This window comes from Chiroxiphia lanceolata, chromosome 18, assembly GCF_009829145.1.
Source record: "Chiroxiphia lanceolata isolate bChiLan1 chromosome 18, bChiLan1.pri, whole genome shotgun sequence".
NCBI classification, from domain to species: domain Eukaryota; kingdom Metazoa; phylum Chordata; class Aves; order Passeriformes; family Pipridae; genus Chiroxiphia; species Chiroxiphia lanceolata.
Genome location: NC_045654.1, coordinates 5113290 through 5133375, shown reverse-complemented (window position 1 = coordinate 5133375; position 20086 = coordinate 5113290). Strand labels below are relative to the sequence as shown.

The following is a 20086-nucleotide window of genomic DNA, read 5'->3' as shown; positions in this document are numbered from 1 at the left end:
GACTTTCAAATTCTGCAGGTTTACAACTTCCAGCTCCCACAGATATTCATGTTAAAAACTATATGCCAGACATTACAATTCTATACATTAAGAATGAAGGTACATTTGCTTAATTAAAAAAAGAAGTTGCATGTCACACTGTTCTAGTCTCTTTTTGCAAGTGCAAATTTCAGAACATTTAGGAACACTCATCACAACATTGTGGAAAGGGCATGGATGGGATCTGTGCCATTTACAAAGAAGAGCAGCTGCAAAACAATGGAGCTCAGGAAGAGAACATATTTGCTCTGCATGCAGTTGACAGAAAATTTACAGATAGAAACATATTTGTCAGGGTAAAAACCTTCTAGGACAAGAATGTTTTTATTGCATCTTGAAATGGTATAACCTTCTAAAAAGGTTTATAAAAGGCTGGAAGAAAACATATTACTCTGAGGATATGATGTGCATTTAAGCTTGTTTTCTGCTATGAAAAAGCCACTGTTGTTCTATCCTGCTGCTCTCCATGTGCTCACACGTTGTGCTGAACAAACAAGGCTTTTCAAAGGGCTCCTTCCTCCCAGGAGCCAGATCAGCTCCTCGATCTGCCATGTCCCAGCCATGCAAACAGCAGAGGCAATGGAAGTACCAATAGGAAATGAAAATGTTGGAGGGCTACAAAACCCACCAAGCCCACCCTGTTCCTGTGGGGAGGGTGGGCTGAGCACAAACCACTCGTGCACAACAATCCCCGTCAGCCTGTGGCTCAATCAGATTTTGTATCTAATCTAAACTAATTTTGTGGGCATGGGGCAGAGGGGGGGGGAAACAACCTTGTGCTGCAACTGTCACCTAAACCAAGGCATCACAAAAAGGCACAGAACAGTGATTTTCTGTTTTGCTGCTGAATCTGCCAACGTGATAGTTCAAACGGACTATTAACTGTCAGCATTTCTACCCCGTTGAAAGGGTGGGGAAATTAGATTAAGCTTTTAGACACTTATAGTACAAGTACATGTTATCAAGCCAAATAGGTCAAGATGTGACTCAGCTTGAAGGAAAAGAAAAAAACTACGTAAAATACACACTTTCAGACATTAGTCATCTCCAGTCCTTGCTGAACAAAGGAATTTAAGACAGCCATTCTTTTTCTGACTTACCCATAAACTATTTCTGGTCTAGGTTGGAAGGCACTGCCTCCTCTGCAGCCAATTAGTAAACACTTTCTCAAAGCTGTAACACTATACTCTTGGCAAAGAAAACTATTTAGCAGAGCTTTGGAAAAATTACAAACCAGCAGCTCTCTTCTTAATGCACCACAATAGCAACTGTTCTTGACTTTTAAAATCAAAGCATTTTTGTAGCCTATCTTTTCAGTTGAAGCAAAATTAATGCTGTATGTTTATTAAACAGCTTCTTCCCATTTACTGAAAACTGTGCCATCCTGTTTAGCATTAAAACTCCTACAATAAAATATGAAAAATTAGAAAATATCATAATTAGAAATGCTCGTCCAGACCTATTTTGATTTTCTACATAAAACCCCACTTTATAATTATACAATTCATATTCTGTTTTCCCCCTCACAACTTGCAGTGCAACGAAACTTGAATAATCACCTCTACAATTCACTTTGTCTTTGTTTCTCAACATGTATATCCTATTTACTGCATCTCATTCAAATCCCTTTATATATATAATTATTCCAACCTAGGATTTTCTTTGATGATTGCTGTTGCTGCATTTGAGTTTTTCAAACATCTAACTTCACAACAATCTGTAATTAAGTCACTGCATTTTGCAAACAGAATAGAAGCCTAGACACATGAATACTGAAAACACATCCTAATTTTTAATATTCAAATACTGGTCTCCAAGCCCTGGCTTTTCAGGGACACTGGATTTTGCAATTCTTCTGAAGTACAGCTGCTTTCTAATTACAGTTGGGAGTGTGAGCAGGATCACAAGCTCATTAGCCAAAGAAGTCAAAAAATAATGAACTTAAAAATAAGAACACGTTATTTGTAGAGTACTTTTTGAGGGATTAAAAACCAGAAGCGGCTGGCAGTTAACATCCCACAGAAATAACGTGGGGGGGGGGTGCTGAACATCTGCACAACTCCTGGGCAAAGTGGGGACAAAAAGCTACAGAGAAGGAACCGACCGAGGGCACTCGGAAGCAGCTGGACAACAGCCCCTGGTCCAGGCTCAGCCCCACACAAGGGTGGGTCTCACAGTTTCTTCCTGGGCTTCCATTGTCCACACACTTGGACAACTCCACAGAAAAGGACAAATCTGGGGAACAAATGAGCACTGCAAGAAGCCCACCCAAAGCTGAACACTCGACCACGGTTGTATCATGAAGGGGACACTATAATTACAAAATCATTTTCAATTTTGCAACATTATTACTAATGGAATTAAGATTGTTACTGTACTAAAAGTGAGTATTTCTACTCCTTAGCAGTGGCCTTTCATTCAATATCCAACTCAAAGGACTGAATAAATCAGTAAGCTGTTGCAATTAAAGTTATTTAATGCCAGCTTGTTTTTTGGTCAAGGAATATGAAGTGAAATTCAGAACACACACCAGTTCATCAACTCTAAGAGAATATCCTACAACCACAATGAGGAAAACAGTGTGCCAAATGTTCCATCAATAATATCAAACATAAAACTATACAAAAAATTACTTGAAAAATAATACGGCTTTTATTGATACTTCTTTCAAGTCAGTAATCATAAATGTGATTTGTCAGTACCAGTAAACTAAAGAAAAAACCACCACAAACAACTAACTCAGTTATATGAGTATGGAACACTCAAAAAAGATAACATTCATCATTGGTATGAAGTCACACAGTTGGCACAACAGCAGCTTAACAAGTAAAAGGCATCCAACTGTATGAGTAAGCCTGGCTGTAACATAAACCTGAGATAAGTCTTAGTAATTAAGAGAAAAATTTTCATTGTGCCTCAAACACACAGTTGTCAAATTCTAATCCCACACCCAAACACAGCCAGAAGTGTTACTAATATAAGTAAAATTGTGAAAGTATACTGGGTCAAATATGTTTAGTGTTAGATCATCCTCCTCCTTTATCTCCCTGAGAGGTATGACATAAGAAACTTGATAAGTAAACTACAAAGGACTTTTGTTTCCATATTCTGTGAGAAGTTTCCAAAAATATAAAGGAAGTAGTGTCAACAAGCATCAAAAGATTATTTAAAGTTAAGAAAGCTGCAAGATATGTGATGGAGTGATGGAAGAAAGGAGGGGCACTGGGAGAAAACTTCGCTGAAACCTGGCTTGCCAGTTCATCAGCAAAAGTATTAACTACTCTTCTGTAAAAGAAAAGGAAGAAGAGAAAGGGAAGACACCTTCTGACTTCAGCACTCCTGCAGAGCTATTACAGAGACACCATTTCTTTAATTTTAGGTCCTTATTTGCCAGTTCTTTAAATGGCCTCCCTGCTTTCCTGTGTGTCAGTGACGGTGGGTCAGGTCCCAGTCACAGACACCAGCCCTGTTCCCTGTCCTGCTCTTTTGCCCCAGGAGAGCAGCAGCACAGCACAGCACTGCACTCTGGGCTGCAGAGAGGAAAAGGAGCTGGATTCAGCCATGTCTCCACACCAGGAAAAGGAGCCAGACCAGGCAGGCTCACACCAGCCAGCCAGCCCAGATGTGGTTGCTCCCAGGTGAACGCTCCACACCAGCACACCCCAGTACGTCTGATTCTTCTGGTTTGCTGAAAACCAGATGCTCCTACATCTACTGCCCTGTTTTGCTAATACATGAGGAAACCTCTACCTTTGAACTTGTTCTGGGAGCAAGAACCAACTTGTGAAAATTCAGCTCAAGCAGTCCTTTGCACAAAGCAAAGGCCAAAACAGCCCGAAGAATTCAGCTGCACTGACCTGACAGGGATGGCCGATACCAAAAGGTTCTCATGTCAGATACCCCCTTAGCTCTTTTTTCAGAATTAGTAAATGACTCTTATCAGATCCCATTAGTCACTGACACACCGTTCAAGCATAACACGACACTATTAATAACATCCATCAGAACCCAATTTCCACCCTGCCCCTTCTGCAGAACAGCCAAGCTCTGCACAGAATATTGCTCTCCAGCACATCTCATGTTGCAATGTCCAAAATACAGCAGGGATGACACACAAGATCCTATCACCCTGCCCAGTGCTGCGTAACTATCCAGATTCCCTTCAGCTGCCCCTGTAACAAGCCTCTAGTCTAAACTTCACTAAAGGCGTGCCTTGAAATTCTACCCTTTTTAAAGTTTTATTGCAAAAAAAAAAATATAAATAATCAGAACGTTCTACCGGTTGTTACCTTCAAAAGAGACGCCGATGTCCCGGTTTTGGAGAGTTTTGTTACTGCAGACACTGAGGAGCCGTTTTCTGGTTTGGCTTTTTCAGTTGTTTGAGTTTTATTTACTCCAGGCACTTTGGGCACTGAGCCAACACTCCTGCTTGCTTTCTTCATTCTGGGCTGTCTGTTTATGATGCATTTACAAACAAATCTACAAGCAGAAAGAAAGACATTTTAAATACAAAATACAGATGAAAAGCCATGACTTTTTTTTTTTTTTTTTTTGCTCTATAATGCTCTATTTAAGACCAGAAGTCCAGAAGAGCAGCAAAGACTACAAATTAGAGCCAAACAGAATGCATGACTGACCCATGGTTTTGGCCTTTTTTTAAAAGGAACTTTTACCAAAGACTAAGCACTTCCTACAGCTCCACTCCAAATTATAATTATTTTTTTATTTTAGTTCTCGTTCCGCAGATGGCATTGAACCGAGGATATTTTATAAGTGACCCACGCTGCAGAGTTCACTCATTAGCCAGAGAAAGAGGCTTATTAGGGAGCAATGTTCTGTATTTCTGACTGTGGGAAGGAAAACACCGTGGGAGGATTCAGGCCTGACTACCAACAACACTGGATCTGAGAAAAGATTACCACCAGCTCGGTAACTACAGTACTGAGAGAGCAACAGCAGTCTCAGAGGCTATAAAAATATAAAAAAGTTTTCCATAAAAATCAAAAAAAAGTTGAAAAATTCAGATTCCCTAAAACAATTTATTATGAAAAATCACATAAATAAACACAAGGAAATGTTACATGCGATTACAAGCATTATCCCTGAGAAGAAACCAGAAGTAGCCCCACTGGGTTCCACAGCCTGCAGGCAGGACACTCCTGCAGCTTTGCCTTCCCTTCATGTTTTATCCAACGGCAGGAAACTGTCAATACTGTCATTCCACCCAGGAGCACACAGGGGAAAGTCCAGAAAACAAAGCTGACTTTACCCAAACCAGGAGTAGCTGCAGCAGACCCAAACACCGCAGTTTTCACAACTACTGCTAATTCTGGAAGACGACCTCAGAAAGAGCAGACTAGCAGAACAGCCATAATTTGAAGCACTGACTAACAGCAAGACCAGACACTTCAGGATCTTCTTCCCTCTTGCAAGAGAGTAAACTGGCAGCTGTTTGCTTCATCTCCCCTGAGTCAGAAGGCATAGGATGGAAGATTAAGAGGATGAAACTTCCCCTCTCCTTTCAGTCTTACAGATTCCAGGTGGAAATAAGTGATCAGGTTTATCTGAGCCCAGTATCCTGCAGTTGATTAGAAACATGAAACACATCTAGTTGTTTCCATCTCTTAAAAACTGAAGCATTTCAAAGGCATGAAAAGCAGACTGGTGACTGCATGCATGAGACATCCAACACAGCACCACAGTGATCAGAAGTACTAATTCAGCCAACAAAATGAACACATACCCTTACACACACTCCTCCCTCCCCATCCCCTCAGCTGCATACAAGTATATTTCAATTCTGACTTTGACAAAAGTCAGGAAAACCCCAGGAGTTTTGCCTCCTCAGATCCCTGAGTACTGTTAACAGAAGCAACAGGAAGCTTCATTTTAAGACACTGAAAATATTTGTTTATAGCTTCCAGCTTCCCTTTAGCTCTGAAAGCCTGGGTGAACAGATACAGAAAACTTTGTTTGTTGTTGCAGTTTCATCATCAGAATGTCAAAAATGCACTGGTCCTGCCATATGGCTACTAGTAATCAGAATGTCTTCACAGATTAAATAACTGAGAGATAATTTGAAATGAGACACTCCTAAGAAAACCAAAACCCAAACCAGAAAAGCCCCATGAAGGTAATATGTTTGCTGTACACACATCATATTAAGTGGTACAACCGCCTACTAGATTCCAGAAGCAGATGTTCATGTTTACAGGTAGGACTAAGTTGCTACACTTACATTTCTTGCCCTTTTCACGTTTACGAGTCAAACCCTTAGTTGTGCTTTTGATCTTATTCAATTGAAAACTAAAACTGAGAAGACCAAAGAGGATAAAGTTTAGTAAAACTGGTCTCATTACAATTGAATGGTAGTTTGATGTTCTACAGACACAAAGTTGCCCACAGCATGCTTGAGAAATATTCAAATGCATTTGCAGTGCAGTTTGTTGAGACGCCGAGTGCACTGGAAAAATTACCCCAAAGAAAAACTACACACTTGGAATGAATCCAGTAAATCAGACCCATAGCTTTTTGACAGCTCTCAGAGTGAGAAGACCAGTGCTCTAAGGAAGGTCAGGGGACTGGCAGTGATATGACCATGAGACATTTGGGCAGAGCCTGGCAATGTGCACAGAGCAGTGGCTCCAGCTGGCACGGAGACACCCAGCAATGGCCATCGCAATACCCATTTCTCAAGCCTACAGAGCACGTCCACCAAGCCTGACACTCCTTAAAACATGCCAGACACAGCACAGATGATCTCTGCACGCACAGGAAACACATTTGGGATCTGCTGGTTACAGCCAGTAAGACAGTAACAGAACCCACGGGACGTCCAGTCCAAAAGAAATGTGGGCTAACGTTGGCTTTTACAGCACCAACCATTTACACTCTTAGCAAAGCATCACAGGGGTCAGCAGTGACAAGGCTGTGGGAACTCAAATCTTTCTCATCCATAACATTCATTTCTTGAAAATGCTTTTTCAGAAGTGTTCCTGAAAACATGCCACAGTGTTCTCTCTTCAGCAGCCACTGCAGAGCACAGTGATGTAAACAAGTGAAGCTCAGTAATGTAAACCAAGGATAATCTTCGTGTTTCATCGCAGCATTACTTTAAAATATCCATACATTTGACACTGAAAAACACTGGGTTTGATTTACTGAAACTCAAAGGCAGAAACACCTTTCTAGAAATTTCAAAGATACATAGAAGAGAAGCAGGGTTAGCTACCACTGTTCCTGTTTTTATTCCAGAGAAAATAAGCTTTAGTAGCTACTTTCCTACTGAAACAAGATGTGTAATTACAGTTTAAAATACTCAGAAAAATATACAAATGGGTCACACAACTTAAAATAATGACAAGACATTAATTAGCATTACAGGTTTTAAAAGCAGCTGTTCACTAAGACTGCTAAAGTGAATTTATGACCTCTCTGTGCCAACTTCTGCCCTCCTGCCTTCTCCAAGAAGGAAAAAAAGAGGATGGGGTTTCAGCACTGAAAAGAGAAAACATCAATATTGTCGGACTGGAAGTGGAAAAATCCCTACTTCACCCAGTTCCTCAAAAGGCAGGTGTGGCAGATAAAGACCACCTTTGTGCTTCTGAAGAACAACACCACTGTCCTCAGGAAGACCCAGTATTAGGAATCAACAATAATCTTGTCTCTGCCTAACAATAAATTCTAAAACAAGAAATAAAATGCTCTCTAGCCAAAGGAAGTTTTCTGAAGAATAACACGCAGCACTAACAATTCAAATGAGAACTAAAACATTATTTCACTATTGTTTTAAAAAGAAAATACTGCATATAAAACTGTAGTTTATGTTTTGCCCTAGGGAGAAAGAAGGAATTACTGAAGACTTCCTTTCCCTTTACACACACTTCCTCTCACCTCAAAAAAAAAGGAAAATAAATCCAAAACAAAACAAAAATTAAAAAAAAAAAAAAAAAAATAAAGAAGAAAAAGAGCAAAGTAAAAGAAGTACAAGAACAAAAAGAAGTAAAAGAAGCTCAACTAAAAGGTCTCAGTGGCAGAGTTGTAACTCCATGAGACAGTTCAGAGTAATTTTTGGAGGTCTCATATCACACTGCTAAACAAAATACTCATCTATCAACAGCCACGAGACATTACTGGGAAACATTTGATTAATGCCAGCACAACAGCATCAGTTACAAAATTAATCAGAATGGAAAAAAGCCAAAACAATCCCCAAATATCAGATAGAAAGACTGCATTCCTAAGCTAAAATGTAACTACTCCCTCTAACCTGTATCCTTTCCCAGCCGTCTCTCTTTCCACAGCACACATAGTCCAGGAGAACCTCGCTCAGGAGGGTGCTCTCCCTGCTCTGTGCAGGATGTGAAACCAGCCCTGCACTTTATACCAGCTGCAAAAACAACTGCATAAATAATAATTTGAAAGTGTTTTGCCCAATAGCACAGCTCTGCTTGTGACTGTAAACTGATATGATACATCCACCCAGCCAACATGCAACGCTTTCAGCGTTACTCTTTACAACCCTGGGCGCTGGAGCAGGGCAGGGAGGGTATGATTTCTTACTGTGATTATTTTAATCTCATCCATTATTTAATATACTTGTTCATGCTAATATTGCTGTCACAAAAGTAAGGCTCAATTACAAGGGTACAAAAAATAGTTTCCCATGTCCTGGAAGGCAAGAGAAGGTTAAACACCAAAAGCATTTTTTGCTGTTGGTTGAAAACACAAGATATCAAGAGGCATTAGGCAGTTTTACCTATCAAAAATTGTGAATGATTAAGAAAATTATAAATAACCTTAGAATTATCTTCTGAGAGACCCAGAAAAATAGAAACAAGCGATCCCTTAAATTTGAGGATACTGAGCACTTCTGAAAAATCAAACACCCAAATTACAGAGGAAAATAGAAACATTCACATCTAAGAGCAATGGAGTCACTACGCTTTCACTCTCTATTTGTACAAATTCTTTGGTTTTTATATATTCAGGTTGACAACTTTGCCCAAATAATTAGGGGATGACGTTTTTAGGTCACTTATACAGTCCCGAAAGGCAGAAAAGTAAAGAAAAGATTACAAAATACAGTCTCTTCAACCCCCTGTAAAACACAGACTCAGAACTTCCCCGAGTCTCTGCTGCCAAGACAGAATGGCCACCAAAAATTTAATATCTGTGATATGAAACAAGCTACATTATAAGAGACAGAGTTCTCTACAGTTATAAAACTTTCAGCCTGCAAGCTGCACAAACGCTCTACTGTGATATCTCTTGCTCAATAATTCCAAAAACATAACATATTAACCACTGGATTCCAGAAGCCCAGAGCAAACAATGCATTTCTTTTAGTGCTTAAGATCAAGACATCAGTTTTATAGACTTGAAAGAGTGTTGATGGTAGCGGGTAATTTAAGATACCAAGGACAACAGGAAAGTGCATGGAAGCACAGAAGCCCCTCATGAGACTAACTGGACAATATAAACAGCAAATAAAACTAAATATAGGTACACACAGAGTAATCTATCTGCTGGGGAAAACCAACCTCAGCTCAAACATAAACGTGCTCTCAACATTCTCAATATTGCTCAGCAAGACTTCAGTGTTTTGATTCACAGCTTCATTAAACTATCAGTACAGGAATTATTAAAGAAGTGAACTGACAATGAACCATAAAACAGAAATATCACACTCACAAATCAATTTTTTGCCCATCTACCCACACTTTAATTGGTATGTGCAGTTCTGGTCTCTTGACCTCAAAAAAAAAAGTTTCCTTATAGATCTGAAAATGATCTTATTATTGCCCCTTGCTGGACCAAAGGTATATGATGGCTCCCACGAGACATCTCCCAGGGGATATGACAGAACCTTATCAAATCTGCAATGGCATCGAGGAGGCAGACTGGGAGTGGCTGTTAATCACCTCTTCCCATACTAAAGCTAAGGACCAACAAATGAATTTAGAGCCAGGTTCAAAATAAAAAAAAGTGAGCTGTATTTTTAATGCAGACTGAAAAAATGCTGTGGCTGCGTGAAGTGCGAAGAGAGGGAGAGACTGGACACGAACGAGGTAGAGAAATTCCCTAATGGATGCTAAATAGCTGAGCACAAAGGGCTCAGAAAACCCCCAGAGCCAAAACTAATTGCACAGTGGGAAAGAAGTCAGGGTGGGAAGGAAGGCTTTGGTTTAGGGTTTTTTTCCTAAGGCATCTGCCCACAGCTGCAGCCAGACCCGGAGCACCAGGTGGGATGGATCCCTGTGCCAGCGTGGGCAGCGTCTGCTACAAAACATACACAGATATATATATACACACCACTGTGTATTGCAGCACACGGGGGCTGCACTTCTGGAACAACGGCTGCAGGTTGTTATTTAGAGAGGAAAGACCTTCCTTTCACTTTCTGCCTTAAAAATTCAAAAGAGCCTGTACAGTTTCCCATCACCAGTTGTGGAATTACACAAACAGGAATTCTGCACTGAAGTTACGTTATCTATCCACTGTTTTCAAGCCACATTTGCTACTGCTACTTCTCTTTTAAACAGAAGGAAGGAGAGACCAGAGCTTTGAAAAGAATTCGCTGTTATACACCTAAATTTCTCTGCTCCTTCTTTGGAGAAAACTTCAGAGCTGCAACTGCTGCGAGCAATGTGTGACCGTTGCAATACTTAACATTCCAGACAAGTGACAGGAACATTTACAGAAGAACCCCTAAATTCACAAACTGTGCTCTGAAAGCCTTTTCATAACAAAATTAAATTATGTAGCCTTGTTTTCAAGCTCCTACTTCAAACAACTGCTATTTCAAACCACTGCCAAGGAAAGAAAAAACAACTGTTCATCAACTAGCACAGGGAAACTGTTCCACAAGGAAGGGGAGCACTGTCCATAACTCGGTCTCAGCACAAGTTTCTATAATGACTGCACCTTCAGAAGACTGGGGTTTTTTTAATTACAGTTTTGAAAAATGAAGGAATAGACCAGGTGAATCTATACCTTCCTGGTATCCATCATAAAGGTGATTAAAAATTATTCTACATAGGCTCAGTACCTGTAGAATGCCCATTAACTATGGCTGCTCACACTACAAACCAAAATACCATCCACATTACTATTAAATAGGTTTGTTTCATTGGTGTTGATAACACAGGTAATTTGGTTACACTGTCATTTTTCACTCCTTTCATTTAATTTCACATTTGCATCCAAATTTTAAGCCATGCACTAACAGATGAGGCAATATATACCTATTTCCTGGAGAGCAATTGCACCTCTATGCCAGATTTTACATGCTCAAATAAACATAGCAGAAATGTCAACCTTGCCTGTAAAACCCTTAGGTTAACATTCCATTAAAACAGAACCAACTCTTACACTAACACTGTAGCTTTTCTGGGGAAAAAAGACATCTTAACACACTAAACTTCCCAGCCAAAGGACTGGCCAGCTTTAACTACAAAATCCAGTAGTCTACAAGGCAATACTTGGTCAGTTAAACACATTAACTGGAAGTGCTGTTAACTGTAATTCCCAAGCATGTTCCAAGCAAGTGTCCTTACAAAAATCAATAGCTCTCCAATTACAAAGGTGTATTTAGTGTCCTATAACCCTAAGTATATACTGTATTCCTCAACCAAAGTCCACTGCACACATGGCATTTCTCCTTGCACTGGCAGGGAAGTACTTTCAAAACCAGTCACGTCAATTTTAAGACCAGGGAACTTGGTAGAAGAGCACAAGCAAAGGTGTAGGACTAACACAGCAGCTTCCTTCCATCCCAAACTGACTTGCTCAGCACACAACACTTCATTGCAATGCACTCCCTGGAGCACAGCTGTTCCCAAAAGTGCTGCCTAAAGCAGGTGACCAGTGGTGACCTTTTCCCTTTTTTTCCATTGGAAATGTGGTCAGCTGAACTCTGGTATCAACAACTGCAGCAAAGGCTTCCGCTGCAACAAGTTCCCAGGGAGAAGAAAGGCAGGCAGCAGCCTGGCTCCCATGGTGGAGAGGGGGACACAGAGAGGACTTGCCATGTGGCATTTCAGGAGCCAGACCAGTGGCTCCCAGCACACGGGTATTACAGGTAAAACCTGTAAGATCAGTCAATAACTTTGATGAGGTCTCATGTTCATCCAAAACACTCCATCAGATCTTCAGCTCATGCAAAATCCAAACACCCCAAATCCTGATACCTGATAGGATGGTTACAGTGACAAATCCTACCAGCAGTTGACCAACATACTGTCGACTTGAGGACTTTCTACTGCCTGGATTTCTGGAGCTGGGAGGTGACTGGGTGCTCACTATGTCCACTCCACCACCAACCTGGTCTGGCAACATTCTTGAAGGCATTGCAACAAAAAGAACAGAGAACAGGAGAAGCATAAAGAGATGCATCCCCTGAGGACCTTCCCAGGCCTCAGGTGCTTATGGCTCTGGGATTCCCAGCCCCAGAAGGACGGACCATCCTGGTCCCAGCTGCACCAAGAGAACAGCCTGAATGGGAATGGCCCCTCCACAAGTCAGTCTTGCTAAGGCTGGGGAAGGGAAGTGCCTGCTGGGGATTGCTTAAGCTAGTCATGAAAATAATTTAATTGTACCCTGCCACCAAAAGAGGCAGTCCCACCCCTTCCTCGGTCCTCTCCCTTCTTCCCCTTCTAGAGATCACAGCTCATTTCTGATGAGTTGGTCTTTCAGTCAGATCAGCACTGATCTGACTCATCTTTTAATTGCTAGATACTATGCAAAGGAAGCAGCGGGACTGGGAACAAGAAGGAAGTCTCATCCTTTCAGAGACAGCGAAGCCCCAAATTTTAATTCGGTTTCAGGCTATTGGACACTCAGCAACAGCCCTGCTTTAAATGAACCTCTTACCCACCCAACCACTACCCCTTCCCGAGCCACACTATTCCCTGGCATGAGGCAACAGGTGAACTGTGTTATTTTTAAGCAATCAAAACATGATACCACAGGGTGCTGAGGGGTTTTGAAGACTGGCTATCTATGGGTTTGAATTCCATGCTCTGACCTACCTTTCCTCACCTCCAAGGCCTGTCAACAGCACACTCATTACTTAGTTTAAAATCCTGCAGCCTTGGCAGACAGAGAAGAGACAGAGCCACATGCAAATAGTTCCTAAATACCCTGGTATCACTAAGGGAGGAGCTTTTACCTGCCCCAGCGTGGAAGCCCAAGGACATACATTTGAGTCATACAGGGGACAGGATGGAGACATACTTGGGACAGGATGGAGAGGTTCCCACCCGCTGACAATTTTTTTTTTTCTCCCCCAGGAAAAAGGGTAAGACACTGTCTGGCTTCCACATTTTTATTCTGAGCCTTCCAGAAAAGGGTGAATAACTAACTAGTTCATGGAGCTGCTCTTTCCCTGGACAGTTTGGTTGTTGGAGCAATGCAGGACTCTACGTGGGATGGAGCCTGGGAAAGCACTAAAGCCCAGTACAGCATCCCTAACTGATGTGGCTGCTGATGTGCTGATATCCCCATGGAACGCCAAGTGTCCAACTAACTCTTTAGCACCTTCCATTGTGAAACATTTTTAAAGTATTTCTTTGAGAAGCTCCTACATCTCCAGGTTTCCTGGCGAGCCTTTGATGTTTGGCCGAAGACCTTGGAATAGTTTTCCCTCCAGTAAAAGGTAGTCTTCCTATTAAAAAAGTCTATACTAAAGCACTTTTTTTCTTTCAAGTATCCTTTACTTACAACACTAATGTAGACTAACTATAGACTTACTGGAATTTTTTTCTCTAGATAGATACTATTTATTTTTTTACAGGTATATAATCAGAAAGATTTACGGTGCTGGTTACTTTTTTAGGGAGAAGCAAATTGAAACAGTCAAGACTGTTGTTTACAAAGACAGAAGGATATTTCACTGTATAATAGATGCTACTTTAAATGTACACCCATTAGCAAATCTCAGTGTCATCTACCTTGCTAAATAAAAGAAACTTTAAGCTCAGTACTACTTGGTAACTCAGTAAAAAATCATACAAAATTTTAAAAAACCCTATGGCTAAAGAGAGAAAGGCAAACTAACAGATCATTGTTACAAACCTGTCAGTTAAGACAGCCAACATTTTAGTGATGAACAGTGAACCCTCACACAGCAAGGGAACTCTGTAGCCAAAGTTCCAAGAAGCCTCCATCTGCCAAAACCACTGTGTGCTTTTAATTAAGAACATATACAGAAATGTCTTAAGAAGAACTCAGAAAGTTTCAAGGAGTGGCAAGAACACCAGCCTCTTGGTCATGCTTTCCACCCACCTCCCCAAAAGTATATCCCACAGGAAATCATTACTCACTGCATGTACCTGTGTGGAACATGTACCCTACATCAGCCAAATCGCCAAAGTCGGGGAAATCTTTTTAGCATCAGAAAAATACAAATACTTTCAGGCTGATGTCATCAAACACATCACTCCAGTACTTCAATACTACCTTAGTTTTTTTTTTAAATATTATTTAAATACTAAATGTTAAATGCTCAGTAACAATTTGTTACCTACTCTGTTGAAATTTTGCTTTAGTGGCTTTACAACCCTTTAATATGCAACAAATTGCTAGTTCTAAATTTTTTTGTCTTTTGGTACTGAAACCTTGCAGATTGAACCCCTTCAAAAAGTCTCCTTTCACCTAACTTCAAAATTTCTTCTTGTATCCCTCTTTTCTGCAATTTGGGAAGCTACTACTTCTGCCACTGATTTGCAACAAAGCGTCAGTTCCTTGCAAAACTGAAGTATCCAAAGATATTCATGTACAAGGATGAAGATCAAATGCTGTAGTGCCTCCACAGTGAAGTCCTCTTACCCAAAGAAAATCATGCATGTATGTGTGAAACTCTACTGATGAATTATTTACATGTTACAAGAGAGTATCCTATGATTAGTTGCAGGCTGCACTACTGCTAAGTGCTCCAAATGGTGGCTTCTCTGATCATTCCAGTTGGAATCAGCTCAAAAGAAACAAGTAATATATTCCTTGTGACTAGTCACATAAGGTGACCATTAAGTACATAAAACAGCTTCTAACACCCGCTTCTTCTCCCTTTTTCAGTGTAAAGACTAAAAATAAGACTAAATGGAGTGATTTTTTACGACAGGAAGTACAAGCATAACGTTTCTTGTGCTGTTTTTCCCACTGAGCAACAGTGATTCAGTCCCATTAACAGCATTAGACACTTCTAGAACTGGATCCTAGTTGGAGAGACAGGCTCCAATGCCACAAGGTCAAGGCAAGGAAAAAAGAACTTCTGAATTTCACCAGTGAAAGATCTCTTATGGGGGGTTCCCTCACATGCCTCCACCTTCTGAGAGTTTATTTTCCATACTAACAGTAAAGCAAAAATGGCACAAGTTTGTTTGCACCCAAGATGTTATTTGTAAGTATATATTTATTCATACCTAAAACATTCACTGTACATCACCTCATCTGTTCTGTACAATGGAATCTTTGCAGCATAAAAATATCTATTCCAACACGTGCTGAGACAGAAACTTCTGTAACTCCCTGGCTGCCTCCTGCACTAGTAACTAACACACGTCAGAGACTGTTCTCCAGAGGCAAACCTGCACTGCTTGGGTTGTACTGTACAGTCAATATTGTTTTCCTCTCTCCCCCACCCAAAGAGGGTTTGCCATGTCCCATGTCTTCTGGAGAAGACCTGGCATTTGCCACCTTTAAATGATGCCCAGGTATGGCTCAGGAAAATACCAGGTGGCCTAAGTAGTGCCCATGATGAAAACGATGTGACTGATCACGTGCCAGACCTCAGCCTAACCCCCAGGTTTTCCTTGATTTGCTGCTATGGACAAGCTCTCCACCAAGGCAAACCCTAACTCAAGCCTTTCCTCAAGCCCAATGCAGAAAACACCTTTGTCAGAGATCACACTGCTCTAGGAGAATCCTGCAGAGCTGGTAAGCTGCAAAACACGACAGAAAGTACAGTCCATGACAACCGGAAATCCCTGCACAGAGGTTTTCCCACTGTGATGTTCCACCGTCGTCAGATTTTAATACAACAGTCCCTCACACAACCAAAGAGAGAAGACAGATCTTTACCAATGATCACACTAAAATGCACGTCAACAAACAGCCCTTCAAATTGGAGTGGATGAAGTAACTGGGAAAATGTGGACTGCAGTTTTTAACTAGATGTCCCTGTATTTGACAGAAATGGAAAAATAAGTTAAAAAGATTTGAGACATTTTGTTCCCAATTACGTACTGTACTCAATAAAGAAATTATGCTGTCTTCAGCAACACAAAACATCTGAAAAATCAAGTTTTCTTTCTTACTTCACATAGTTTACCAGCCTAGAACCTGATTTTTCCATTAACTGAAAACGAAGTGGCAGTGTTACAAGAAATATGAGACTACACCCATCTCAACTGCTCGGTTTTAATCTCAGACTGTTTACAATGACCCTCTCTTTTCATTTTGTTAGCAACTACCTAACAACAATCAACTTGGCTGTAGAGGGAGAAGCAACTATAATTCTGACCTACTGCAGCACTACACTGTGACCCACAGTGTTAAAAGCAGCCACTGGCTTTAGTTTGCCTATCTTTCAGCAACCAAAGTCCATACCATTAATGAAGCAGGAAGCAGCTCCAGAAGGTTTCTGTTTGCTTTTGGGGAGCAGAGCTTGCACAGACTATGCCCTTCGACAAAACCTATGGCTCTTCAGAGCGCTTTTCACCCAGTGGAACCACTTACATGACGCATTTCTGCTCCAAGAGAACCGTGTTCCAGATCCTAGCACAGACACTTTCTGCAAGCACAGACGGTGAGGTGCTGCTGTGGAGAGAAGGATGCAGTTTGCTGAGCATCAGCACTGCATTGGTTTTGTTTCTGAGGACACAGAACCTCTCAGAACAGGCTGGTGAGTGATTTTGGCACAGCTATAGGAACCCGCCTCCCTCCATCCCTGGCAATACCAGGTCACGAAAGCCTTGCAAGATGGAATACTGCGAGGCACAGAAAGGGAGGCAGCAGGCACAAAACTCAGCTTGTAGGATCTTCCAGCTACAAAAACGCAGAGAAAAAACGGCGCTCCAGACAAGCATGAGAACCAGAACCCCACAGAGGTGCTCCCAACCGCACCAAAAAACCCCGTTACAAGGTGCTGACGCGGGCGCTGCGCCCTTCCCCTCAGGAGCTCCCGCACGCGCCACCACCCCTCTCACAGACACAGCACAGCAAAGGATTTCACGCGGGATGCAAACGCGGGCCAACCCGCGCTCCCCGCTAGCCGGGCCGACGGAGCGGCCGCGCTGAGCCCGCCCGCGGGGACGCGGCCGCAAGATGGGTGACAGCGAGGGCGCGCAGGGCGGGCGGGGGATGCCGCGGCGGCCCCTGAGGCGCGGGGGGCCCCCGAGGCGGGAGCGGGGCGGTGTCACGGCCGCAGGGTGACAGCGCGGCCCCTCGGGGAGGACGGGGGGGAAGGGGCGATGATGGGAGGAGCCGCGGCCCGGGGGCTCCCGGCGGCCGTGAGGGGCGCTGCGGCCGGACGGCGGCACACAGGCCCTGACGGAGACCGCGCGGGCGACCCCCCGATGGGCAGGGGTCGGGCTGTGCCCGCCGGCGCTCGGCGCTTACCGGGGCAGCCGCCCGCCTCCTTCCCGCTGCTCCGGGCCCCGCTCCGGGGGCTCCGCGCGGGCCGGGCCGGCGGGCGGGGGAGGGGGGGGCGCGGAGGGGCGCGCGCGCGGCTGGGACCCCTCCGCCCGCCTCCGCCTCCGCCCCGCCCCCTGCCCCACCGCGCACGCGCCGGCACCGCCCCCCGGCGGCCGTGAGGGGAAAGGGGAGGGGGGCGCGGCCACGGGCGGCGCGTGCGCGGGGCGGCCCCTCCTTCAGGCGGGGCTGGGCGAGGGCGCTCCGCACTGAACCGCGGAATAACAAAATTAGAGACTCGATCAGGTTGGGAATGACCTCTGAGATCATCGGGTCCGACCAGTGGCCCGATATCGCCGTGTCAACCAGTCTATGGCACTGAGTGTGTCAAGTCTTTCCTTAAGCGCCTCTAGGGACGGTGACTCCACCACCTCCCCGGCAGCCCGTTTCAATGTCTGATCGCCCTTTCTGTGAAGAAATTCCTCCTGATGTCAAAACTAAACCTCCCCTGCCGCAGCTTAAGACTATGTCCTCTCGTCCTGGTGTTACCCGGGAGCAGAGCCCGACGCCCCCCGGCTCCCCCCCTCCTGTCAGGGAGTAGCGGAGCCAGAAGGTCCCCCCTGAGCCTCCTCCTCTCCGGCTGACCCCCCCAGCTCCCTCAGCCGCTCCTGCTGCTCCAGACCCTTCCCCAGCTCCCTTGATTTCTGAGGGCGAGGGGACGCGGCGACCCCGGCCCGGGCCCGCGCCTCACGCTGGTAAAAAAATCCTTTTGTTTTGTTGTGGTTGGTTGGTGGGTTTGGGGATTCTTTTTGTGGAATAAACACACATATTTTAAGCTCCGGCACTGAGCGCACACAGGGCAGGCAGCGCAGGTGGGAACGAGGGGACTGTGGGACCTCCTAAACCTGTGCCTCACTGTTCAGGTCCGTAACTGAAGCTTTTCATCCAAGCAAGAAGTAAATGTTTAAATGTGCGCCATGGTTTAAGTGAGGTAGAGTTAATTTTCATCACTTCGCTCAGCACAGATGCAAAACATAGCCCTGTACGAGCCCCTGGGAAGAAAAGCAGAACATTGTGGTGAAGAATTGCTTTGTCTTAGGTTACAAGAACTGCGTGTGCACACAAGCTTTCAAAGCCTGAGCTCCCGTGAAACACACTGAGCTGAGCTTTGTAGCTCATCGGTGTGCGGGGTGTTTGACTTGCCATGAATAACCAGCGACTGCAGCTAATAAACCCAAATTGCAGCGTGGGCGCTGTGGTGGGAGGTACAGCAGAGTTTGTATTGACAGTCATTGGCTGGGAAGTGCTATGAACACAGTAATGAGGAAAATGTGCTGATTTGACATATTCTTGTGAAAGTTTCCCCTCTGTTTAGCTCAGACTGTGGGTTAAAGCCTCTCTCCCAACAGCAGTTCAGCTGTTTTAGCAAAAGAAACATCTCAGTGTAAGATTGTGTTGCAGCCTCTCCCTTGAGGTATGTTCCTTCCTAGAATTCATAGGAATAGAATTCACAGGAATATGGAATTCGCAGTCTGCAGATTGGTGAGGACAAGTAAGATTTACAGTCCCCTCGTTATCTTTGGTCAAGTTTTTACTAATGTAGTAAATCAAAATAAATGACATCTATATTTAATCAGAATTCCTTTTAAAACTGAGAGGATGTATGCTGCCAGATGTTACAACATAGTTTGATTTATATTGTGGGAAAATTTTCTTGTTTATATGTCTTACAAAGGCAGTCATTTTATTGAGATGTCCTTCCCCATCCATTTCTATCAACTCTGCCTGTTCTTACCTGGTGGGGATTCCTCTGGAAGGCTTCTGCATGGATACAGGGTACTTGTTTGACAGTAAAATGCTCCTTTATACATAATTAATATTTCTGATGTTTATTTTCTTACATTAGCACCAATGTCATTCCACTACATTTTCTGATCCATGATACTTTCAGCAAAATGTTGTTCTGTGTTTCTACCTTTGGATCACTTTTCAATATATTTATCAGTTAAAAAATGGCATTTCAAGTGGCATTACTTCTGTATTAGGGATGTGAAAAAACGCCTGCACTTGTTTTGTACAATATATTTCTCACGTAGCCCACAAAGGGCTCAGCTTTCTGTTTTCCAGTAGGAAGCAGTTGTTCAGCTCATGAATAATGAACAAGCTGCTAACTGACAGTGCATATGCCTCAGATCCTAGTTCTGGTAACTTAAAAGGTCCTGAAAAAAATGCGTAAAAATTGCAGCATTCTGTGCTGTAATGTGTGCAAGAGTGATTCAGCTGTCTGCTAGGAAAACTTTCTCATTGTGGTATGTTCTGGATTGGATTGCCCCGGAGGATTATGGATCTCCATAACTGGAGGCTGCTAACAAAGAGCAGACAAATGTCTCTGGAGTTGGGCAGGTACCGCTGATGC

The 20086-nt window shown here is 43.2% G+C and overlaps 1 protein-coding gene across 2 annotated transcripts in view; it reads right to left on the bottom strand.

The window, feature by feature from the left end:
* Nucleotides 1-17726, bottom strand: part of SPECC1L (sperm antigen with calponin homology and coiled-coil domains 1 like) — a 66075-nt gene extending 48349 nt beyond the window's left edge. The window contains exons 1-2 of one of the 2 annotated variants that reach the window (XM_032705655.1): nt 17659-17726; nt 4329-4518 (exon numbers count right to left, since the gene is read on the bottom strand). In XM_032705655.1, the coding sequence (XP_032561546.1) occupies nt 4329-4481 (153 nt within the window). In that variant the 5' untranslated portion in view covers nt 4482-4518; nt 17659-17726. Of the gene's footprint in view, nt 1-4328; nt 4519-16776; nt 16795-17658 lie in introns of those variants that run through there. The other variant, XM_032705656.1, reaches the window with a different exon arrangement.
* Between the last annotated feature and the right edge of the window lie 2360 nt (nt 17727-20086).